At 42.4% G+C, this 23568-nt stretch overlaps 1 protein-coding gene across 5 annotated transcripts in view; it reads left to right on the top strand.

Annotated features, from left to right (window-relative positions):
* The window catches only part of EPB41L5 (erythrocyte membrane protein band 4.1 like 5), a 41053-nt gene that overhangs the window by 13079 nt on the left and 4406 nt on the right, over positions 1-23568 (top strand). The window contains exons 6-25 of one of the 5 annotated variants that reach the window (XM_015868631.2): positions 384-428; positions 730-782; positions 2877-2997; positions 3408-3495; positions 4107-4195; positions 5058-5127; positions 5843-6012; positions 6617-6723; positions 7210-7237; positions 9015-9057; positions 9894-10012; positions 16612-16778; positions 17071-17165; positions 19502-19630; positions 20248-20309; positions 20772-20870; positions 21270-21363; positions 22266-22343; positions 22811-22852; positions 23264-23397. In XM_015868631.2, coding sequence (XP_015724117.1) covers positions 384-428; positions 730-782; positions 2877-2997; positions 3408-3495; positions 4107-4195; positions 5058-5127; positions 5843-6012; positions 6617-6723; positions 7210-7237; positions 9015-9057; positions 9894-10012; positions 16612-16778; positions 17071-17165; positions 19502-19630; positions 20248-20309; positions 20772-20870; positions 21270-21363; positions 22266-22343; positions 22811-22852; positions 23264-23397 — 1833 coding nt within the window. Of the gene's footprint in view, positions 1-383; positions 429-729; positions 783-2876; positions 2998-3407; positions 3496-4106; positions 4196-5057; positions 5128-5842; positions 6013-6616; positions 6724-7209; positions 7238-9014; positions 9058-9893; positions 10013-13635; positions 14373-16611; positions 16779-17070; positions 17166-19501; positions 19631-20247; positions 20310-20771; positions 20871-21269; positions 21364-22265; positions 23398-23568 lie in introns of those variants that run through there. The other 4 variants (XR_001556575.2, XM_015868632.2, XM_015868630.2 and 1 more) reach the window with 4 other exon arrangements.

The following is a 23568-nucleotide window of genomic DNA, read 5'->3' as shown; positions in this document are numbered from 1 at the left end:
TGATGTATTGAATGAACACACCCCAAAATGCAGTTTTGGCTGACAGGACACACTGCTCACTCAAGCTGAGCCTGCTGTCACCTGCATCCCCATCCTTTTCTGCTGAGCTGCCCAAGTAGGATCCTGAAGAGACTGATTTAGATGCTCCTTTTTGTTTTTCCATACAGGTGTAGATTTCAGCTTCTGACAACTTCCAGTTTGGGGTTTATGTCATTTGAAACGTGTGCCACGCTAACCCAGTTGGTGAAGCACATTTAGTGCAGTTTCTACTGTCTTGAAGAGCTATGTAGAGTAGAAAACTTAAATTTTTCAGGCTCCAACTTTCTCTTGACTGAGTGACATGTTAGAACTGTTAGTTAATGACTTCTTCTTTAATCCCGCAGGTATTTATTTGTTCTGCAGCTAAAACTGGATATTCTAAGTGGAAAGTAAGTATTCCCAGCAAACAGTCTTTTAGCCAACTATACTGTGCTTAGCATAGGATTTATTAAACTTCCTTATTTGGATAACTAGAAAGTTTTGCTAAGTAATGAATTTTGCTTTGCACACTACTTCTGTTGCATGAGTAGGGCTCATTTAGTTTAGTGCTTGTCTCATTCATTTGGTGAAAATCTACTAATCCTTTTTCACTTTCATACCGAATGTTTGTAGTTTCTCACTGTCAGGTGTATGAGTTGTCTGCTAAATATTGCCAGAAGAGGTTTTAATGAGGCATTTCTCTTCTGGCAGATTGGAATGTCCTTTTGACACAGCCGTCCAGTTGGCAGCTTATAATATGCAAGGTGAGTAGGTGTGAGGGGGGGAAGGACGAAGTTGCCTGAACAGCTTTGTATCTACTCTTATTACCTCTTTTAGTCTGCATACTTCTGGTACGCAGTGAACAGGTTCTGTGCAAAATGTTAGCAATCCAATGTGAAACAGAGCCTCTCTCGAGTGTAATTTTGCTGATAGTGTGTATAGAAAGTTACTGATTCCTTAGAAAACAGAACAAGGAGGTTCTGAACGTAAACAGCTTTATCCTCAATTTGTTTTCTAATGTCCTTTTGTGCTAACCATATTAGTGAGTTGCCTTTGACTTCTGATTCCAGCCGGGAACTCCCTAATCCATGGTTTCCCTAAGAGCTGTGGCTTGTCCTTCACCTGCTCATGTAGGGTGTACATCATTGATCTTCGTGGCTGATGTTTTGTGTTATTTGGGGATGTGATCTTAACAAACGTGTTTTCAGAGAAACCCACAAGAAAGGGGTGGCTTGAATTGCCAGTTCTATCTAGGTTATATCCTTTTTGGAGCATATAGCATATGTGGCCTCATTCAGCCCGATTTGAGTCTACAAAAACATCCCAGAATCTGTACGGAAAAGGGAATTTGGAGGTGTGCCATGTGTTTGTGCAGCATTCATCCTGCAAAGCAGCGTACTGTTGCACTTAGTGAACAGGAGTTTGGTAACAGGGCCAGGTCACTGAAATTCTTCCTCTTATGGATATTTTCCAAAACATGTTTTGCCCTCGAAGGGAGGAGCTACTAATAGCCCTGATCACGTGTAGGTGTAGAGAGCTGGTGTTAAGCTGTAAAGAAACCTGTCTTTTTCCCCTGTTCTTTTGAATGGAAGAAAAACAGTTAGAATACAATCCGTAGTTAAAGATATTAGCATTGTTAGAGCCTAAAGATACAGGTTCAGTGCGTAACTTTTTGGAAGATCTAAGTGATCTAATTGGGCCGTGTACACATTTCTTTCTGTGCTGGTCTGTTCTTTCCTCCCTCCGCAGCCAGGCCTGCAGCAGGGCTTTCATCTTGCTGTCTGACAGCTGTGCACTTTTATTTAAATCAGCTGGAACCCGAGCTGGCTTTGACAGCATTCCTTTCAACAGAGGCAGGCGTTTTAGTGGGAGTAAATGATTATAGAACTACAGACTTCCTCTGTCAGCATTTAAAAATAATAGTCAAAAAGGAAAGAAGAGAGAAGGAGGGAAGCGAAAAGGCTGTGACTATACCCACAGTGTTCAGAAATCCAAGAAGCACATCACTGTATTGTGTGTAGTTTGTGCACCTGTAAAATACTTTGTAGGTTTATTTGACTTTTTCTGTGTCTTTTCAAAAGGTTCCTTTTTTTCTTTTCTTTTTCCTGTCTAACATACATAGTTTCTTCTTGCTGACAGAACAATTACTCGCATTTACTGAAAGCTCGAGTTCCAAGTTAGAATTACTTGTGATTTTTTTTGATAGAAGTTGAATGTCAAGAAGCCACTTGGAATCAGTGGGAGGGGTGAATACATAGTGACTCTGAAAATCAGGACTTCCTTGTCAAAGTTTCTTAACTGGATGTCAGCATTTTAGACATGCATCAATCTTTCCAGCAGGACTCGTTAGCATCTATGGAAAAAGAGGGTTGCACTTTGGCATAGTGCACCCACTGACCAGTATGTTCTAAGGAGCATCACTTCTTGCCCTGCTGAGCGTGCACTAGATGAGCCAATTGGTCTTGACGTTGTGTTCCTGTATGGCGAGACCCTGACACAGAGTAACATTATAACTTGAGTCTGCTGTTGTCTCATTGGAGGCATCAGTGACAGAAAGGCTGAAGATTTTCTACAAGAAGAGTAGTTTCAAGGACGTTGATGACTTCAACTTACAAGAAGTTTTTATACTGGTTTATCAACATGTTGTAAAGTTAATGCAAGACTTTTGTGTAGACAGTAAAATCTTATTTTCTTGTGTTCCTAACTACCTTGTCAGAAAAGGTGACACTGCAATTACAGGGGGGACTGAGGAGTGCAGAAAGAAGCACAGTGTCTGAACTAGAAAAGGACACAGAAGTTCGTGTTCGTATTTTCTGTCTTTATGGTGGATGCTGTTTGACGATGCTGTTCTGTTACAGCTGAACTTGGAGACTACGATCCAGCTGAGCACGTCCCTGAGCTGGTATCTGAGTTCAGATTTGTTCCTACTCAGACCGAGGAGATGGAGCTGGCCATCTTCGACAAGTGGAAGGAATGCAGGTACAAGTTTTATCCAGTGCATGCCATCCAAGTGTTCGCACTCATTTTTCTATGAAGTGAACGTATTAAGAACACACTGCTGATGTTTTTCTTGTTCTTACAGAGAAATGTAATCCTAATGTGTTTCTGTCATATTTTATAAAAGGATGCAGTATGAAAAGTGAAGCTTTCCAAAGGTCTGAGTAAAGCAATGAGGCTGAAGAACCTTGATATGCAGCAATATTTGCTGCAATGATTTCAAGTTAAAACTTTCAAAAGTGGCCTTCATGTTGGTGAAAGTGAAGGAGAGTCAGCAGTGTTTATGTTTTTCACAGCCTCTCACTCTTCCTTCTCCTCTTTCCTCATATGCCAGTTTTTTTTCTTTCTGTGCTTCTTCAGGCATCAACCTAACGGCAAAAAATGTGTTTCAGGGGGCAAACACCAGCACAGGCTGAAACTAACTACTTAAACAAAGCTAAGTGGCTGGAAATGTATGGTGTAGACATGCACATAGTCAAGGTATGTGTAACCACAGCATGGTAACCTTTAGAAATGATAATGTTAGCTTTGTCCAGCGTTTAAACACAGGTTTTGCTCTGAGGGGGAAAAACGGAGCACAGTACTAATCTAAAGTATGTAACAAGTGATGTGACTTTCCAGCGTTCCACCTTGTATTTTGAGTTTCTAGAAGATAGAGATATTTGCTCTGTATTAAACATGTGATTGGCATGGCATCCTGGACTGTTGATTGTGTTCTGAGTGAGAGTTAAGTGCAAATCATAGTACTTAAATTAAAAATGGCCAGGGCCCAGTCAGTTACCTCTTGAAAAGATGCAAGTAAAAATCAATCTCCTGTGGAGAAGGGCTGCACAAAGGCAATCCTCATTACAAAGGCAAATCAAGAAACTTGGGTTTTCCACTTTATTTTGTCTTATTGAAGTGATGGCATCTAGTAAAATCCATCGCATAAGATCATTGAATGCAGAAACACTTTGGATATCTCTGTTGCACTAAATAACCAGATATGTGTTTAATTGTAACACTGGGCAGATAAGCTATATTAATCATGGATAACGTGGATATGTAGTCAAACACTGAGATGAGCACTATTTTTATTTTATGGCACTTAGGCAAGAGATGGCAATGATTACAGCCTGGGACTGACCCCTACAGGAGTTCTTGTCTTTGAAGGAGACACAAAGATTGGTTTGTTTTTCTGGTAAGCTTTCCAATTGTGCGCTGAGATACAAGTTATACCTTCACTCTCCCATTTCTTTTGCACTACCTAATTTTTGTTCTATTTTTCATTTTAATATAAGTGGGAATACTGGGTACCTGCAAAAATGATCAGAGGCCTGTGGAGTATTTTTATAGTATCCAAAAACAACCTTTTTTATTGTGTACAGAGAATGTGCAGGCAGGTGGTGAGTGGAATTTCATCATATGAATAGTTACTTTTAGTTTAGTCCAGTCCTATAAATTCTGCAGAGAAACACTCACTTCGTGACAGAAACACTACCTGTGTGTCTTGCCAACTCAGTGCAAGAGTCTCTTCATCATTGTGGAGGTATTTTTTTGCTGCTTGGGTAGGAAAGTGGTTACATTTATGTCGTGCTGCATTGTCTGCATTTGGATTTTTCTGAAGCAGAGGCAGCGTTGGAAATGATCTCTGATACACTCTACAGGCTGTTTGGATTTATTCAGTAAATGCATAAGAAGGTTTGGTCTGCCTTTGTGTCCTTGTGAGTTCAGTTTTGTGTGCTTGAAGACAAGGCATGCAGAGTGCAGAGGTATTTGGGGGAAGTTTGATTTCCACTCAGGTAATTATTATTTTAATTCTGATAGATCAAACTGTTTGGAAGTTGCTTTTTACTTTAGAGTTTCTACTGAAGTGTTGAATTTGAAAGTAATATATTACCGTCCATAGTATAATGAAGCTCAGCTGCCTAAACTTAAACCACCTTCAAAAAAGGGAGTGGGGAGGGAGGTACGAGCACTCAGACCGGCATGTCTAACGCAACTCTCAGTGAGCTGCTATTGAGAGAGCTGAACATAACCTGTTTTTTCTGTTCATCTTGCAGGCCAAAGATAACAAGACTTGACTTCAAGAAGAACAAACTCACTCTTGTTGTTGTTGAGGATGATGAACAGGTAGATAACGATCTGTTTAGTTACATCTCGGTCTTGATTATACAGTACTAGTTTATATGCTCCTGATCTTTAAGTTTTGAGAACTAACATGGATGTCTTTGGAGATATTTGGTTGTGACTTTTTGTGGGCAATAAAGGGAATTAAATGTGAAATACAAAAGCTAAGTCACTTTTTTTTTCTCACCCTGTTTTTAAAACCTCATTAAACTAATGAAGATCAGATAATTTGGAAATCGTGTACTGGTTTTGATGCATTGTGCAAGAAGGTTTTTTAAAAGGCCAGGTAGCACTTGTAGTGGATTGAATTATTTGGACAGATGCCAGAGTTGTTCCCATGGGAAGAAAGTGCTCAGAGCTGAGAAGATAAAAATGTGAGCATTGTTAATTCAAAGAGATCAGATTTGGAGGTGAAACCAAGTTATCCTCATAGACATGAACCTTTCTATAATAATAATAATAGTGTCTCTAATTTGTAGCTACTCAGGATTTGCTTTGTGAAATTTATGGGTGCTAACCATTCCCAGCTTAAGACATTGGAACAATTGTTCATTAAATCTTCCTAAAGGGTTAATTTTTCTGCCTTAAATATTTTTCTTTCACCACAAATTTTAGTATCTATTAAAAAAAAAAAGTATTTTACTTGACCTGCATGCAATTGTATCTTCAGTTTGTCCAAGCCTCTTACAAATCACAAGCATACTTTGTGTGTTCTAAGGGGAAGGAGCAGGAGCATACTTTTGTCTTCAGACTGGATCACCCCAAGGCTTGCAAACACTTATGGAAATGTGCAGTGGAGCATCACGCCTTCTTCCGGCTCCGAGGTCCTGTCCAAAAAAGCTCGAGCAGATCAGGCTTCATTCGGCTGGGGTCCCGGTTCCGCTACAGGTCTGTTGGGGCCATCAGTTTTCACTGTGAACTTGGTGGGTGATGTGAGGCCAGCAAGAATAATGAAGTAACTGCAACTAGCAATCAACCTGCTAACACATACTGCAGGGAAATAACAAAGCCAGACCCTTTTCTTACAGAAGCCTGAGGAAATCAATGTACTGAAAATGCTTATGGAAAATAATCCTTGAGGAAAGAATGAGAATTAGAATACCTGGATGTGATCATTTTAGCTTTGTTACCATCTTTCTCTGTGAACTTTGGCAAGCTGCCTTAAGTTTTATTTTCTCCTAGAATTTTCATCCTCTGTGTGTGTACTATCACCGAGAAATGAGCAAAGGAAAATGTGCTTTCTCAGCAGCTTCATTTTTAAGGAGTCTTTCCTTCAGCTTTTTTGGGGGGAAAATGGTTGAAGGGTAGGATGTAGTAAACTTCCTTTTTTTGTGACTTTCTGAAGTGTTAAATTGGGGACTTTTAAAATAGAACAGAGATCTGATTATTAAAGTATGAATTTAAATTAGAAATGTCATGTTTTTGTGAACAGCGTCTCTTTTCTATCATAAAAAGTGATTGAACATATTGATTTTTTACTTGGTGCTGTTAGTGGGAAAACAGAATACCAAACCACCAAGACCAACAAAGCCAGGAGATCAGCATCCTTTGAAAGGAGGCCCAGCAAAAGATACTCAAGACGGACACTACAAATGAAAGGTAAACTAGTGACGTTTCTTTTTGAGATGTACAATCCGCTGCCATGACCTCCTCTGGGGATGACCATATCCTTAAAAGGCTCCATGGAGGTATTTTCTTGTAGCTTCCCTTGAATTATCAGGGTTAGGTTTCTTTTTACTTATTCAGGAAGTTAAGGTCCATTTGTCTGGAAAAGTTTGTGTCCAAAGTGCAACGTGCTGCCTGGCAGCGTGTGGTGCTCACCTTGTCTCTTATTCTGCCCCTCTTGCAAAGTGACTTCTGGGCAGATCTTTGCTTAAATCCACATCTTTGGTTTACTCCTGAGATTGTTTATTTTTGCAATTCAAAACTTTGCTTTTCACACGTTTTACATGGGATACACGCAACACCTGGTCTTTAGTTTTCTACTTTTAGTCAGTGTTTGACTACGTTAATAATATGCTTCAGTATTTAACTGACAGGCTAATTACAAATTCTTTAATTAACACTTTATGTCTACTTTTGCAGCACATGTTGCTAAACTAGAAGAAACAAGGTAAGATGCATTCTAAGCCTTTCTCTTTGATGTTGTCAGCTATATTTGAATGCATGTCTGCAGGTAGTTATAAGATTAATTCAATGTAAATAGCATTAACCTCTTAACTGTAGTTTTGCTGTGGATTTTCTGTTTGTTTGCTTTAAACAAAGCCTACTATTTGAAGCAGAGCTGCTGTATTGCTGTCGCATTGAAGATTTTGCTTACTGGAGGGCAACGCTTTGTTTATGACTAGCTATGATTATAAGCTGCTGATAACTTGCTGGTTATAAGTAGTTCCTTGTGCTGCCATGTAAAAAGACCAGGTGAAAACATGAGGTTCTTGCTGAGATCTGCCCATTCTGGCTATGTGGTTAAGACATGTAAGTGTTTGAAGTGTTTTTATCTTCTGTGCTGTACTTACATTTATTTGCTCATTCTTTGCGAACGTTCTTATATACTGATGGTTATGTATTAGTCGTAACCAGCACTGAGAAGCCTTTAGGTGCTTCCATTTCTATGCCTGGAGTCTTTCTGAATGTGGAAGTTCATACTATAGTTGCAATATAAAATGAAACCAATGCTGCAGTTGCTTTATAGTGGAGGTCTCTTTGACTTTGGGACCTCACCAGCAGGTCCCCTTGTTTGCTGGCTTTCCTTTTCATTACATTGGAAAGACCTCTTTAACACTGGTTATCATTAGAGTGCTGGAATATACTCTACACAAAACGTGTGACAGCCTGATTAATTAGTGCTCTCGTCATGCTGTTGTTGTTATGCCCTCCCATGAGTTTCATGCTGCTTAGGTCATTGTGAGAGTGGGAGGAGAAACTCCGTATGCAGTTTTGCTTCTGATAAGAGCAGCCTTCTGATCTTCATGTAGGTGTGGCATTGTTATGTCGGTCTCCAGAGGAATCAATGCCATTGCTGAAACTCTACACTCCAGTGTTGCTAATTGAAATGCATCATGAAAGATGTATGTTGTTTCAGTCTTTGGCATTACCTCAGCACTGGGGAATGTGCTGCCCAGAAGGCATTCTTAAATATTTCTGCTAAAGGTGCTCTATTCTGTGCTAACTTCCACCTTCTCTCAGCATAGAAGGTGCGAAGTTGGGAAGCAGGCAAGGAATAGGTTAGGCAGGGATCTATTTAAATTGTCAGTTTGCCAGGTTGGTTTGCTGTTGTCCAGATCATCGATCCAAAGAACAATTTAGTGGTAAGATCCTGGAACCATTAAGGGAAAAAAAATGGCCTCAGATCTTTTTTTTGAACACGTCGGTTTGCATAAGATTTACACACAGAGTTATTGTACAGGATGTTGGTGCTCTTAAATCACTCAAAAACATGGACATTTGAATACGTAGAAAAACAAAAAGCATAAAATTGTTGATGCTTTGCTGAGCTTTTGTGCATATAACTTTGAATAGCTGCTTTTAAGGCTTAAGTATTAATTCAGTCTATTAGGGCCTGTATACAGAAGAAGCTCATGCCCCACCTCAGTGCTGAATCAGAAGGGCTTGAAAGAGTCAGGAAGGGAAGAGGAAATAACAAAACAAAGATGAATTACAGATGAAACAAAAACAACAAACCAAAGGAAACTCCCACCAATGTGGTACCCTTACTCTTCTAAAATGAGGCAGCTGACCCAGAACATAAGATTTCAAACTTTGGTTGAGAATGTTTAAGTCGTGTTGGAAGATCTTCATTAAATCTTGTTTCTTCTTGAGAATTCTTATTGCCTGGCTTCAAGAAGAATTTGTTGTTCTGATTCTCATGTAAATTCTTTTTTATCTTTCAGTTTTCCAAACAACGCTGTTATTACCCAAACCAATGGATCACAAGTAAGGCCTATCTCATTCATTCTTCTAAAGACAGTTTTCATGCATTTCAGTAGATCTGAGGATGTCATTATTTCCTTCTCTGACCAGCTGTACCAGAAGTTACATGCAGTTAAATAAACTGCATGCGAAGAAGTAGTTACTTAATTAAAGCAAGATATCTGGTAAACTTATCTAGAGTGAGGAGGATATACCTTATCTCTGTGCTCTATAAATTAATCTACTTATAGATGCAGGTTTTCATAGGTACAGAAGGTACTTCTGTGTACAACATTTTAGTATCTAAAGCACATTATTCCCGCGTGCTAAGTAATACAAAAGGTAGGGAATAATCCATCAGTACCAGTGTTGATTCCTGGTTACAGTACCTCTCCTTAGCATAGAAGGCCTTGTTTCACTGAAATCAGCCAGGTGACTCTCATTCCTGGTACCAAAAAGTAGGACTTGGAGTTTGGAAAGACCCTGTCATGCCTTCTTGAAATGGAGCATTTCAGTCACTGCGGGGTCACAGATTGGTGGGAATTAGAAATCCGGTTTATTTGAATGTTGAACACAGTCTCAGCTGGAAGCAAACAGATAATTGGTGCTCTGCCCAGCTTTTGCTTTTATGCAAACTGAGCTTTTTGAGCAGCCTTCAATCCAGTGGAATCCTGGTGTTTTGTGTACTGCTGGAGAAGATTGGGCATAGGCGTCCAGTGCTGCGGAAGTAATGCAAGAAAACATCCTTGTTTTAGCTTTGTGCTTAAGGAAAAATGGTCTTGTGTTTTCTTATGTAAAACATATCATTGCCTAATTGAAGTGTGTATAGCAACTTACTTGTTTACGTTCTGTCTCCAAAGAGTTGGAATGTGAAGCCAAACCTACCTGTCCTAACAGCAGCAGTTCCTTCTGCTCCAGTCCTGGTGGAAATAGAGAACCTCCCAAGGAGCCCAGGATCCAGCCAGCAGGACAAGAAGTGGTATGTCCAGCTTTGCTGGGAACTGAGTTTTGCTTGCTTAGGAACAATCCAAGTGCCCGTTTCTTTATCAGTGCTTAAGTGAATTGCCTATTTTGTATCTTTACCATAATTTGAGGGTCACACTAGTGGCGATGCAGCTGATTTGTTGCTGTGAGTGTAGTCTGGGGAGCTGAAGGCAACGTGCATAATCATTGCCAACCAAAAGACTGTTTCTCCAGGGCTCCAATGACTGCATCCAGAGCAGCATTTTCAAGTCACGGAAAGAGCTGGACTCTTCTGTTTTGTCCTAATATTTCTTTTAATGCTTCGCTTGTTATTAAGGACTTTTCAATGTCCTTAATAAAATGCAGAATCTTGTAAATCGTTACCTTTGTTGAATCTCTTAGAAAAACCTTATTAAATGGACAAAATGATTTTTTCTTTGTCTTGGGGAGAATGGGAGCTTGAGGAAAATGACACAAGCTAAAGATAAGCGCTTTGATTTTATGTAACCTGAGCATCTGTTTAAAGGAATTGATGCATCTCAAAACCAGCTTGATTTTGTTTGAAGGTGAACTCCTGTATCATTCATTATTTTAAAAGAAATTTTATACTGCAGTGGTATTTCAAAACCAAAACTGATGTGTGCTGATGCACACTGCTGACCTCCTTCAGCCCATTGCGGCTGATCCTAGAAGGGTGGTTCTGATTTCTGTGAGGCTTCTGAGGAGCAGCTGTGGTGGAGTGGATGGACATAAAGCTCTTATCCTAAGCTGTTCCTGCCTCAAGAGAAAAGATCCTTCTCCCATTGTCTGGCGTATGAATCTGATTTGCTTCAGCACCTCTTAGGAATAAATCATGCAGTGACAAATGTGCTTGAGTTCTGCAATCATACTGGTGGAAGACTTTCAGTACGATGGATTTTGTATTATATGAGGGAGGATAATTTTGCTTTATCTGTTGCATTATATTGACGATTCAATGAGAATACATGATCAATGCTGTTTTTCTTTCTTTTGCCCTTGATTTATCTAGTAGCTGAAATCTGTGCTTGTGCAGAGATCCTGTTGATCACTCGATTCCCTCCGTGGTGGTGGGTGAAAGGTGGTGGTTTCTTTGTTCTTCGGCCTTCTCAAAATGTTTTTTTAATATCATTTGTTGGTCCGACTGCAAGCTGTGTGCTACAGCCAGTATTTCTGTGGGTGAAAATGTTTGACTCCTGCTCCAAACGACTCTTCCTGGGTATCTGATTCAGCTTCAGCTTCTCTTTGAGATCCTGCTGCTTTTGTTCAGAAGCAGAGAGGACTCCAGCCAGTCTGCTTCAGATTTGGTCTTGGTATGCCCTTTCTAGGATTTAGAACCCGAGTTTGTCACTCTTTAATGCTGTCTAAGGATCTCAACTTCTGTCCCAGCTGCTGCACTGCGTAGCCTTTCTGTGGAAGAGTACAAACTGTATCTGCGTGCAACCGAAAGCAATATGCCATAAAGAAAAGATGCTGCCTGGCAATTAACGTGTTTTAATTGGGAGTATAATACTGTACTGTGTGCGTGTTAGGTTTCTAAGAGCCATAGCACGATTATTGGAGGCAGTTCTGCCTGTAATGAAGGACAAATCCAGCTGTGAGAAGAAGAGAACAGTTTGGAGCTGAGTCAGCAGATGAGCTACATGCTGGTTTCATGGCTGGGCAGTGGGGTTAGGTTTGCAGTGTCTGGAGCGTAGCTACCTGGTGTGGGGGCTGCAGCTTGTGTACTGCCTTCAAGCCTTGCTGTCTGCTACTAACGAGTTCTCTTGTCAGCTGCCCGCTGTCTTTAATTGGCCTGTTTCTGCACGGATTATCTTTGCTTCCTGTCAGAAAAATAGTCTTCTTTTAGAGAGAGCTTGCCAACGACTGGTGAGAGCACTGAAATATTTCGGACTGGGGATTTTGTTGATGGGTGGATTGAAGGGGTTTAGAAGTGAGGTCTCGACCCTGTGCATTTCCGTACTTTTCTTGGCAGATGCCCACGCTGGCTGCGTTGCAGATTAGATCCCTTCCTAATGGCAACGTTTCCTTTAATTTAGAATGTTAATGCTGCAGCTGCCAACAGCACTTGTGCCAGATTAGAGAAAGTACTCAGCCAGACAGGAAAGATTCTGATGTTTTTATTTCCTTTGCTCCATTCATATAAAATTGTCAGTACAGGAAAATGATGCTGGTCTGAATTGCCTTAAGATGGCCTGAAATGTTGGCTGTGAGGCTGCAAAGCCTAAAGCATAATTTGTATCTTTCCAACTTTGAATCAAGAATCTATCTTGGAGGTAGGACAGAAGACAAGTGGTTACTGACTGCTTATGTATGGTGAATACACCAGGGATTTTTTCCTTCCTAGTGGATGGAGTTTTCTGGTAACTGCATAAGCTGGAGAAAGTGGGAGATAATTGAATGAGCTGTTGAGGAGTGGTGGGTTTGATGGTCATGGGTCATTTCTTCAGAATGTTTTACAAAAACTGAAACTCTTGAGTTTTCCCCATGGCTGAGCTTTACCCAAATCCTCTCTCTTTTCAAAAGGAGGACTATTGCTGCACGTTAATCATTTATCGCTTGTGAATCCCACATGCTTTTCTGCTTCCCTGCCTTAGTACATGTGATCTCCCAACACGTGCACTGGCTGCTTGGCTGGGCTGGCAGGGCTGGGAACAGAAGGTGGAATCTGAAACAAGGGCTGTGTTGGATGCCCTCGAAATGAACAGCAGCAAAGTTTGGGTCGCTAAATAGAGAATTCTACATAAAAATGAAGGAGAAACATTTGTTTCAGGAATTTCTTGAGTAGTTTGAGAGCTCACTTTTTTCCGAGCTCTTTTTTGGTATCTGATCGTAACCCTCAGCAGCGTGTTTTGAAACACTGCAATGAATCCTACTACAAGACAGACACTGCTTAGCAGATCTGTTCTTTAAAACGTTCTGAAATTCAACAGTTTGAGTAAATTCTTTATCCCTGCTGCTTTGGAAATGCTTGTGCCCAAAGCCTTATTGCTCCTATCTATTGGCACCTGCATAATATATATAGCATTCAAAGCGCTGAGCGTTCTCTCCTGCTCCTCTAACCAGCTTTTGCACCAACTGGAGCAGGCATGGCGCTGCTGTGGGTTTGATTTTATGAATCCAGCATTTAACATTTCTGTACCATTGTGATTTCACGTGCAAAGCTGGAAAGCAGAGTCTCGGTGCTGGTCTCTGCCGTGCAGTGAGAGCTGCCACCTGAGCCCTGTCAGCTCCTGAAGTGCACTGTGCTGTACGCCCAGGAGGCCTCTGTCACATCTGCAGTGCTTGGTTCTTGCTCAGCTTTGTGAAGTGCTGTTAAATATGAAGTTCTTTTCCTTCTACTAAGCGTAGGCAGAACATACAGGAGGTAGCTTAACTTCTCGCTTCAGGCTTCTGCAAAAACACGCATGATGCTGAGCAGTAAAAGGCTTTATTTGACACTGCCTTAATACGCACATATTCTTGCATGCCTTTGTCCTTCAGTATTTACCTTGCAGCAATACCATTTTTCTTTGGCTTTTTCTGTCAGCCTCCTTCGCTTTACTCCTGCTGTGCTCTGTTCCCCCCTTCCCCTCCATACCCAGTGACTAATTGTGCCCCTCCCGCTCCCCAACGATCCAGGCCCTTTGACGCTGCCGACCGCTGCCAACGTGGTGGAAGCCTGTGGGACACGCGGGCCCCGCCGAGGACCCACCCTGTGGATGGACAGTACTCTGCTTTTGTTCATGAGCACAATGTGAAGAATGCAGGAATGCATAGCAGTGCTGTCACCTATGCTGTCCAAGCCACCATGACCAGTCTGTGAGATGTCGGCCCTTCAAGAGCTTGAGGCTGCTTGGTAGCGGAGGCTGGAAGGTTGCATTCAGAGCTGTCTGTGATACAAGGACACCGGTCCCAAAGATGGCTAGGAAAGGAAAAAAGCATTTTCTGACGAAGGCTCTGCATATTGGGCTGTTGGTGTTTATTCTTTACAGAAAAATAACACGTAGGCTGCAGGTCGCCCATCACTCTTACATCAATTAGAGAATATGTATCTCTTTAATTGTGCTAAGGTTTTTCTTAACGATAGAAAGAATTGGAGCTGTTTTTAACCCCAGGGAGCTGCACACATTGGTAATACCTGCAAGTGCGACCAGTGGCTTTTAATGTGGTTTCAAACATCTTGAAGTAATTGTTGCGACTGCCCCTTCGTTTGTACCCTGACTACTTAAACGTATCTACGATGGGTGGCTGCTCTGAAAACTAACTGGGTTTTTTTTCTAAACAAGTCCATGTCTGAAACACATTGTTTGAAAACGGCATCGGATTAATTGATTATTTTAAGGTTTTAAGAATAAAATGCGCAGAACTCCTGAAAAGGCAAAGAGTGATGTGTCTGGGGAGGGGTTCCCCTTTAGGGAATGTCTTTATTGCTTTCCAGGAAACGTTCTGTCATTCTTGCTGCTGTGCTGTGCTTAAAGAAAACACAACTGTTTCCTGCCACGCACACCAGCAATGCTGGGTGCTTCATTGGCTTTGTTGGGAAGTCAGAGACTCCACTCTGCTCTTGTGGCTCTTTAACAGCACGGGCTTCTTTACCCTTGAACTCCCTGTGTTCTCATCTGTCTTCTGAAATTGCTCTTAAATTGCAGTGAAAATTATGTTGAAGGGCTTTTCAAATCCACTTCTGTTGGTCTTTTAGGATGAAGAAGGTGTTCGAATAAGTTTTAAATTGCCTGTTGTTCAGAGTCCCCGCTTGCATGGAGTTCGTAGGAGCTTCTGTATACATTGTTCTTTTAACCCATCGTGTCCTCAGCACCTCTGAGTCTGCTGCTGGCAAAATCTGAGCACCCTATGCTGGTTTTCCTATAGAACATGTGGGTGACTATTTACAAAGATCTGTCAGAAAACGGGAAGATACGTGTTAGAAAACATTCTCGCTTCCAGGTGTAGGTATGCTCTCTGATGGTGAAGTGCAGGGTTTGGTCTTGCTTCCTTTGCTGCCCTAATTGGAAGAACATCTACTCCTGCCTTTTAGCTCAGTTCTAATAAGTTCCTTCTATCTGTCATTCTACCCTTGGAAAACAACTTTGCTTCTTCCCATCAGTGGTGCACATAGAGGCTGTACATTTTCCTGTCCAAATGGATGCTTTCCTACTGTGTCCTTTGCTAGCAGCTTTTCATTCCAGTGCTCAGGGAATCAAGCAAGTGACCTCATTTTGCCTTGCAGCGATTAATTGCCTTAAGGTGATTCAGGCATATTGAGCACCAAAATGGTGGTATCCTACAATCTGTTCCAGAGGTGTGTGATTAACACTGGGGGGATTCCTTTGGGTGCTGAAGGGGAGTTTTTTTTTCCTGGAGCCTCTAGTAACAGCACTGGGCTGCTTCCAGATTCCAGGGGCTGGAGGGAGGAAAGGGGCATAAACCCATTAGCAAGAAGCTGATCTGAGCAGTCCTATAGGAGTGTGTGTCCCTGCTCATGGTAAGTTCTGTGGTGGGTACTTGCCTGGTTTCATTATTCTCCTCTTTGGAGCTGCTCCATCAAAAATGATCCATTTTCTTATATCATCCTTAGAGCCGCGTTGTTTGTAAGTGTGATTGTTGGCTGAAAGGACTGACAATCAAACTGCTGTTGTATCCACAGGTTGTCTGGTTAACTATTACATTCTGCAGCAGCTGCTGTGTCTGTATGTGTCAGTTTGCTGTTAAAATAGATTTCCTCAACTTCCAAGAGATGGATGGGATTCCTGGCTGTTGGCACAGCATAAGCATCAAAACACAGTTTCTGTTCTTTTTGGTGGGGTTTTTTGTTTGTTTTGGACTTTGCTGTTTGCACTGTAAATACAGATGGTAGGACAAAATGAAAAGGAGCCATTTCCTTTAGAAAGCAGAGGAGGTGGAAGCCAGCAAGAGTGCTGTGGTTCCCTTTGGTTCCCTTACATAGGTTGACTGCTGAGGTTTCATTCATGTCTCTGCTGAAATCAGTGAAACTGAAGCTAGCTCTAGGTGTGTGTGACCGTAGCACAGCGGTGGTGCAGCCCTGTGCAGTGGACCCTTCTGCCCTCAGTCCTTTCTACGACTGTTGGAGGAAGCACTGCTCCAAGAAACAGCTTGTTGTGAAGAATATCAGCTGTCTTCCACTGCAGTTTCCTTCTACTTGTATAAAAATACTAAAATACGCTTTGAGTCTGCTAGAAAATCTGCAGATACTTGTTTCAAACATTTACTAGGTAAGAACTTCCCTGTTTCTTATAACAACTGGAGTCACTTGCAGTAGGAGAACTGACATGGTATGTTGTGGTGCATCTTTGCCTCCGGAAGGAGTGAGTATATGCTCTGGGTAGGGCTCAGCCCAGTCTGCTGGGCGATTCGCTTTCTCACAATTAATTGCTGTGTTTATACATTGTGGAGAGGTTTTCACTGCAGCTTCTTCATTTAAAATCCCCACAGAGCTGCTATGTTTACTTCAGACACTTTTATTTCTGGCATGTGTCTGGTTTTCCAAAAGGATCAAGGAGAAAAAAAGAACTGCATGTTAAAGCCTTTTGTTTTTTTAACATAGAAAGAGTGGTAATGGAATTGTGCCCATCTCTGCCCACCTTTGTGCCTTCGCAGCCTGCCCCTTGTTGATCTCCTCGACAGTGTGGATTTGCCAGAGACCTGTGTGGATGATGCTGTAGGCCGCCCAGTTGTTGCCCTGTTGACAGGAGACTCGGGAGAGGCTGTTGGTTGCCCTCATCCTGGCACTAAGGAAGCTGCTGCTGAAAAAGCAGACTCTGACCGTAAGCAAACTTAAGAGATTTCTTCCTATTGTTGTGCAGTGCGGGGTCACAGTTAACTGCTGAAATACTCACGAGGCTGTTTCCTTACAAGAACCCAGAGCTGCCCTAGAGAGCTCTCTCAGATCACAGGCACAAGGACAGCTTTGCCCACCAGTGGAATGCAGCCCCCCTACAATATGGAGCAGTGCATTTAGGAGTTGAGCTGAAGTCCTGTAACAAACGTTAAACCTTACAATGAGTGCGAGTTAGCTCCACAGTGACATTAATAAAGCTGTTCATTTCTCTTTTTCAGCTTTTGAAGATGCATTATTAAAACTGAAGCAGCTGGAGGCGGAGTGCAGCAGCCCTACGCCTGCTGAGCGTCCCAACATCAACATAAACGTGCAGGTAGGTGGGCACTGTGCCTCGTGGCAGAGCTGCTCTGTTCTGTTCAGATAATGCTGTGCAGCACGGTCTGCTTGCAAGATGTTCTTAAGAATAGGCACGAGTGGTATGTGGGAATAGGAAAGCAGATAGAAATATCTTATGTTTAAACCTGTGCTTGGTAGGAAGCGAGGTACATATGGTGGGGCAGAGGTGAAGCTGTGTGTATTCACACTGCAGCCTACTGGAGTTTTCTGCTGTCTGCAGGAGCATAAAGTTTAAACACTTGCAGTGTTCCTCTGTTGCCTTTATCTCTATGTTGCCAGCTGTGCAGCGTTGTGTCGTTCACTCTCTTGTTCGGAGGTGAGCTTTTCCCTTAGCATTTTCCAGTCACATTCCATAACCCTCCCAGCAGTTTGTTTGGACGTTCTGGTGATCGGTCCCTCCTGTCAGTAACTGGTTCTCACCAGCTCTGTGGGCCTGGTGGGAGCAGAGGTTTCCATGTGTGTTTACACAGAGGGGAGAGGTGGAGTTTGATTTATTTAGTACTTTGCTCTTTTGGAACAAGTCAGGCTGCATTTCTGCAGGCAGCTGAGCTGAAGCAATAGCTTCAGTGCCCTGACCAGGGAGAAGGCTCTCATCTCTCTTGCTCCTTGTTGCTTTTCCTACTCTGATCTCCCTCATTCATCTGTCACCTCCAGCTACTGTTGGATGGTGCAGTCAACCAATGTATTCTACCAAGTGACAAAAAGCAAAACTTCCTAAACCTTTTCCAGTTTTAAACTTTTTTACTAGTACTTTTGTGTGGACGAGTGAGGTAAATAGGCTCATGAGGGGATCACAGGAATGCAAGAGCCGTAGTGAAAACAAGTGGTATTACAAGCAATGTAAAATAATCTGCAGCATTCGAACTGTTGGCGCTGCCCTGCGCTGTGGGGAGGCCCCAAAGGCCTTTGTGCTGCTCAGTGAAGCTGGTCAGATTCTCTTGCAGGGAGGCTGCTGTGTGTGTGTGCTGCTGCTCTGTGCTCTTGTTGCTGCAGGCTGCTGTGCTCTGTCCCCTTTAAGGGCTGTTGCAGGGATGCCTTGTGTACCTTTCTGCTGGGTGACTGCATTACAAAGATTAGCGAGCCTTTAAGAAGATTAGCCTGTAGCCTGTGGGTCTTGTTATGCCGAAATGCTGCCTCTGCATAAACTAAAGGAAAGAATACAGCTTCATGCAGAATACTTTTGCCTGTTGAGCTCTGTGTTAGTTCAAACAGAGAGGAAAGACCATCTGGTTGGTTAAATCGAGAGAACAGAGCAAAACTGTATTAGTGCTTCTTAAATCATGACTGACATATAGTAAGGAAGATAAGGTTCCTGTGACAGGCTGATCTTACAGATACCAGTATAGGACAGCCACAGCTCTCCAGTTGTGTGAGTTGCTGAGGGGTTGGGTAATCCCAATGTGGGGGGGGGGGGGGATATATGGTCCTGAGGAGAACACATAAAGTAGCTACAAGCACTTCACGTATTCCAATAGCTTCCATAAAATAAAAATACTCGCGTTCAGTAAAGGATTGTTCTGATGGTCTTAGTGAATGAGGTGAATGTGCAGCCTTTAATATTTGCTAGCAGGAGTGGTTTTTAATGCAGTTCGTGCAGGTCAGAGTGCAGCAGGGTTGTTGCTGCTCCACTGAGCGTTGCAGGAGCATGGCGCTGTGTGGCATATGGGGGAAGGCCGGGCTCTGTCTCCCCCTGCTGAGTCCTACCCTGAGAATAGAGGTCACCAGGTTTAGTTTCCACTCAGTTAATTAACTTCTGTCACTAATGAAATAGCAGTCAGTAGCTGGAATAGTTAATGAATTAATGTTTTATAATTAAGAATTAGGCAGTTCACAGAATGAAGTATACTGTGTTGAAAAGGTGTTTTTAATTGTCCCCATCAAGTATCTGGCTGCCAGTTTCTTCTGATATAATTAGTGATGAGAGTGGGAGAGGAAATACATTAAACTTATATTTATAAGCATTTTTAGGGCAAAGATCTTCCCATGTTAGTTTTGGGTGTGAACTTTTAACTTACACACTGTATTAATACTATATGATAGTTGCTGTGTTAATCTCATATCAGTAAGCTCAACTACATATATAGAGTCCACTGCTGTTTATGTCTTGCACACTGCTTTCAGCACAGCTCTTTGCTTCTCTACTTTTAAGCTTTGTGCTTTTTTTCTGTATTATTATTAACTTCTGTGATTTTAGAACCGAGTTCCAAAGCGAAGAGATTGCTTTCTCTTTTTGCAAAGCTTTGTTGCTCTTTGGAAATGTGAATAGATCTCATTGTGTGGGAACTGCTTCTGATGAGAACTTTTCATGTCTAGGATGAAGTGGTGAAGCTCACGGATAAATGTCTTAACAATGCAATTGAGAGCCCAATAGCAGCAGCAGGGTGGCTTCCAGCAGACATGAAAAGCAATATCCTGAAGGCCCAGGCAGAAGCAGGGCACAAGGTAAATATTCAGTTGATGAGGACTGCAGTGTTCTCAGATGGCTTTTTAGAACCCACCTTCAGGTGTCCTTATTCCCTATTTGACTCTGTAATTGTGTGCTGTTGGAGAAGGGGCTCTGGAAATAGGGGTACTTCAGGAGCTGAGATCCAAAGAGTGGCAGAATAAGGAAGCCTGCAGCCTTTCACTGTCACAGGGGTGCAGTTTGCCCCGGGGGGGGGAATTGTCATCCCTTTTTGGTGCTGGAGAAAGCCCTGAACAATCTAATGACCTCTGCGCTTGGCCATGATTTGAGTGGTGATTGAATCAGGTAACCCCCAAAGGGTCCCTACTAACCAAATATTTGTTCCACAGTTCTGTCACCGAGGCCACATTTCTAGCATGTTCTGCTAAATTCTGTAGCAAATAAGGGTATCTTATCTGGCTACGTTAGCAAGTTATTTGCACTGAAATTTTCACACGGGGTTTGGTGGTTGAAGGCCTTGAGCAGTAAATGGGCGGCTCAGTTCCATGCTGGGAGGGAGATGCTCAGCTTTTCCGTCAATCTCTGAACTGATACAAAAGGGAAACAGAAATCAGACGTGCGTGTTTTTCTTGTTTGTTTATTCGTTTTCTCACAGGTTGTAAGAGAAGACAGCCTGACAGGTGGCAAGAATTCCAACGTTCAGGATGCTGCTGCCAGGTACTGTCTTGATTTGGAAGAAAAGCACGATGTATCTTCCTAAGTACAGCACTGAGAACTTGGAGTTCTGGGGTCCCAGTGCTCCATGTCAGTGATCGTTGCATTTTACCTTGTAGTAGTGTTGTTTAACATGGTAAGCAAGATGTGTTTGTAGAATGAAAAACACTAAAAACTCTGTTTACTTTCTATGTATCAAAACTTTGTAATTCAGATACTGTTTCTCCCATACTGGCAGCTGATTGATGTCCTGTGAGTTACTGAATCTCATGTAAGTGTTAAATCTGAGTTCTGGGCACTGGCAAAGCTACAATTACGTGTTTTAACTGTTTGGTATTTTGAAGGAGATGAGCACGTGGTAAAATATGGAACAAAAAGTATATGGAGCCATTTGAGAAACATGCTGGAACAGGTGGTTTGTGGGGAGCTTTCAGTGTTTGCTTTTGTTTTGTTGTCATTGCACAGGAACATTCTCCCATCGGGGAAAACCCCGAGCAGTCCCTCTGCAAGCAGTCCAGTGTTACAGAACAACCTGAAAGCAACCTCTGCCTCCAACTTCATTCCGTAAGTGGTTCAGGAGAAAAGTGTTTCTGGGATAATAGAGCCAGGCAGAGATTACCATGAAACCAACTTGAAAAGATGAGGGAGAATTGCTGGGCAGTTAGGCTGTGTCTAACTAAACAGGTTCACGGATGCTTCTTTAATTAGCATTGCAATGGTTAATCAGTGTAGCCCATGCCTCAGGGTGAGTATCTTATCAAGTAGTAAGTAAATCTCTCTCATCTTTTGAACTGACTGAAGTATTTGACATCCTGCTGCCCCTGGCCCTGCCTGGGGAGATCAGAAGTTTGCAGGGAAGACTTCAGTTCTGGGTTAGAAATAAGTGCTGAAAATGCTGCTGATTCTGTCGGGTCTTTTTGGACAGTGGCTGTATCCACTGATGAGAATGTTTTCTCCTTCCAGTAATTCATTAAATGAGGATAATGCTGCCTCTAACCGCGAAGAGTTGCTGATTCCAGCTAATCTGGCTCCAGCTGAGGAGGCTGCTGTTTCAAAGGTATCACCACCACCTGTCAGACTGGAAGGTTTCTGTGTCACACTACCGATGCCTTCAGGCAACCACAGCAGACCACAGACCTTACTGCGTGCCTGTCATAACGCTGTGGATGCCACAGGCTGCTTTCTGGAGCAGAGGCCTGTTTCATGCACCGCTCTTGAAGCACATTTCTGACTCTGCTGTCAGGGTCTGTGCCTGACGCTTATTTTTCTAAACCGGTTGGTCATTTTTCACACGTTAAAGATGGTGTAAAGATGAAATTCTGACACGTGCAGTTTCCATCAAAGTAATGACAGAGGAAGAAGTTCGAATGATAATGTTTAATTGTTGTATTTTGGTTGCCTGAAGGTTAAGGTAGTTTTTTTATTGGACTCTGTGAGATGCACAAAGCTGCCTTTGTGAAGCACTCGGGGGTCACTTTTCCTTTGTCCCTCTCCGAAACAAAACTCGAGTCCAATGTTGTACTTGGCTGTTGTTTCAGCAGGCTGAGGGGTTAAGCTGGATTACTAAAGCAACACGCCCTTTATCTGTCATCCCTCTAAACCAGTATTAAATAGTTCATTCCACTGAATAATTATCACCTCCATCTTCTGAGTTCAGACACTCAGCTTGCAGACCTTGCTGACCTTCTTGTCATATGGTGCAATACCTCAGCTTTGCACTGGAGAACAGGGCAGTTCTGCTGTTACGTGGCAATGACATTCTTTCCAGTTTGCTACTGGGAAACGGTGGAATGAAAAGGCTGTTGTAAAAGACGATATGAAAAGATTTGAGAAAACAGGCCTAATGTATGGCGGTGTTTGTCATGGACACTGGTCTGTAATGTGGGCAGCCACTCTGGTGTTCAGCAAATCTGTCTGTTTACTATTGGGAATTCAATTCAAAACTGATTTATTCCATAGAGCGCTCCAGATGACCAGGACGTTTCCCTAACATCATTGACAGAGAATCTAATTGACTTTACAGAAGCTACACCTCGGGTAAATGTATTTCAAAACCAAACTTCTTCCTTCCCAAGTACAATGGTTTTTACTCACAAACTCTGCTCTGGCTTCGGTATCCATCCACCATGCTTGGATCTGCTGCAGCGGAGTGAACTGGTGGTACATCTGGGGCACCTTGAAACTACTCACAGCAGAGTACGCTCAGTTAACCTCGTCTGCAAGGCAGAAGATAGCTGTGGGTTTGGGCACCTTTTGGAGGGGAAAGCTATGCTGAAACTGTTGCCATTGAGTTTCTGTGAGTGAGCATGTGTGAGCTGTGAGTTACCTGCTTGTGTGAAGTCGCTTCATCTGTAGCTGTTCACTGCTGTGGTTCAAAGGCTTCTTATATTGTGAGGCAGATTCTGAGTAGCAGATACCTGGTATTGTTTGAGGCGGGCAGTATTATGTCAGATCTGTTTGTTTCTTCCAACCGTTTCTAATCAGCTTTTCTTTGCTTTTTGTAGGTGTCTTCCCAGCCCACAATAACACCGAGGTGGTTAGTGCCAGTGAGTTACTGAACCATTACTTAGCAGTTTGTGATGGAGTGTGTAAAAGGCAACTTCAGGGGAGAAAAGGGGTGCAGGGGGAGGAGGAAGAGAGCTTTGGTCATGATTAACAAACAAGAACATGAGTAAAAGATAATAATTTATATTCACTTGAAAGCACATAGAGCAGTGCATCAGACCAAAACTAAATTCAAGCTGAGATAAACTAGAGGTGGTATATTAAAATATTTATTTGAATCTCTTTCTTTTGCTGTGGTGCATTGCAGGTAAATGCTGTGAAGTTTGGGAACTTACATTTAGTTCAAACTTGAAGGATCTTAATTCCCTGTTGTAAATAACCACATTATTATTAGTGTGTCTAGTACTGGCAGGTTTCTATTTCAGTTTCCTTTTTCTTTCTCCCCAATTCAGAGCAGACTAATGTCCAACGGGCCTTTGGGAAATGATGTTGCCTTATCTCTGAAAGCAGTGAAAGGCAGCACAGAGGCTCTGTTGTCATCAGCTGGATTGCCACCGTGCCAGCAGACAGCTGAAGTCCTTGCAAGGTAAATTCTTGGTACACATTCCATATGGGATGGAGAGGAAGCGTGTGCCCTCTTCCTCCTTCTCTTTTTCTTCCAAGCTTTATGGGAATCAGAGTTGGTAGCAGTTTCCTCTTGCTATTCCATTCTGCTGTACTGGTGAGGCACAATTTGCTGCCGTGACCAGTTCTGTTA

The sequence above is a fragment of the Coturnix japonica genome, chromosome 7 (genome assembly GCF_001577835.2).
Source record: "Coturnix japonica isolate 7356 chromosome 7, Coturnix japonica 2.1, whole genome shotgun sequence".
In the NCBI taxonomy this organism is placed as follows: domain Eukaryota; kingdom Metazoa; phylum Chordata; class Aves; order Galliformes; family Phasianidae; genus Coturnix; species Coturnix japonica.
The sequence above is the reverse complement of the archived record's forward strand: the minus strand, read 5'-3'. Positions and strand labels throughout refer to the sequence as shown.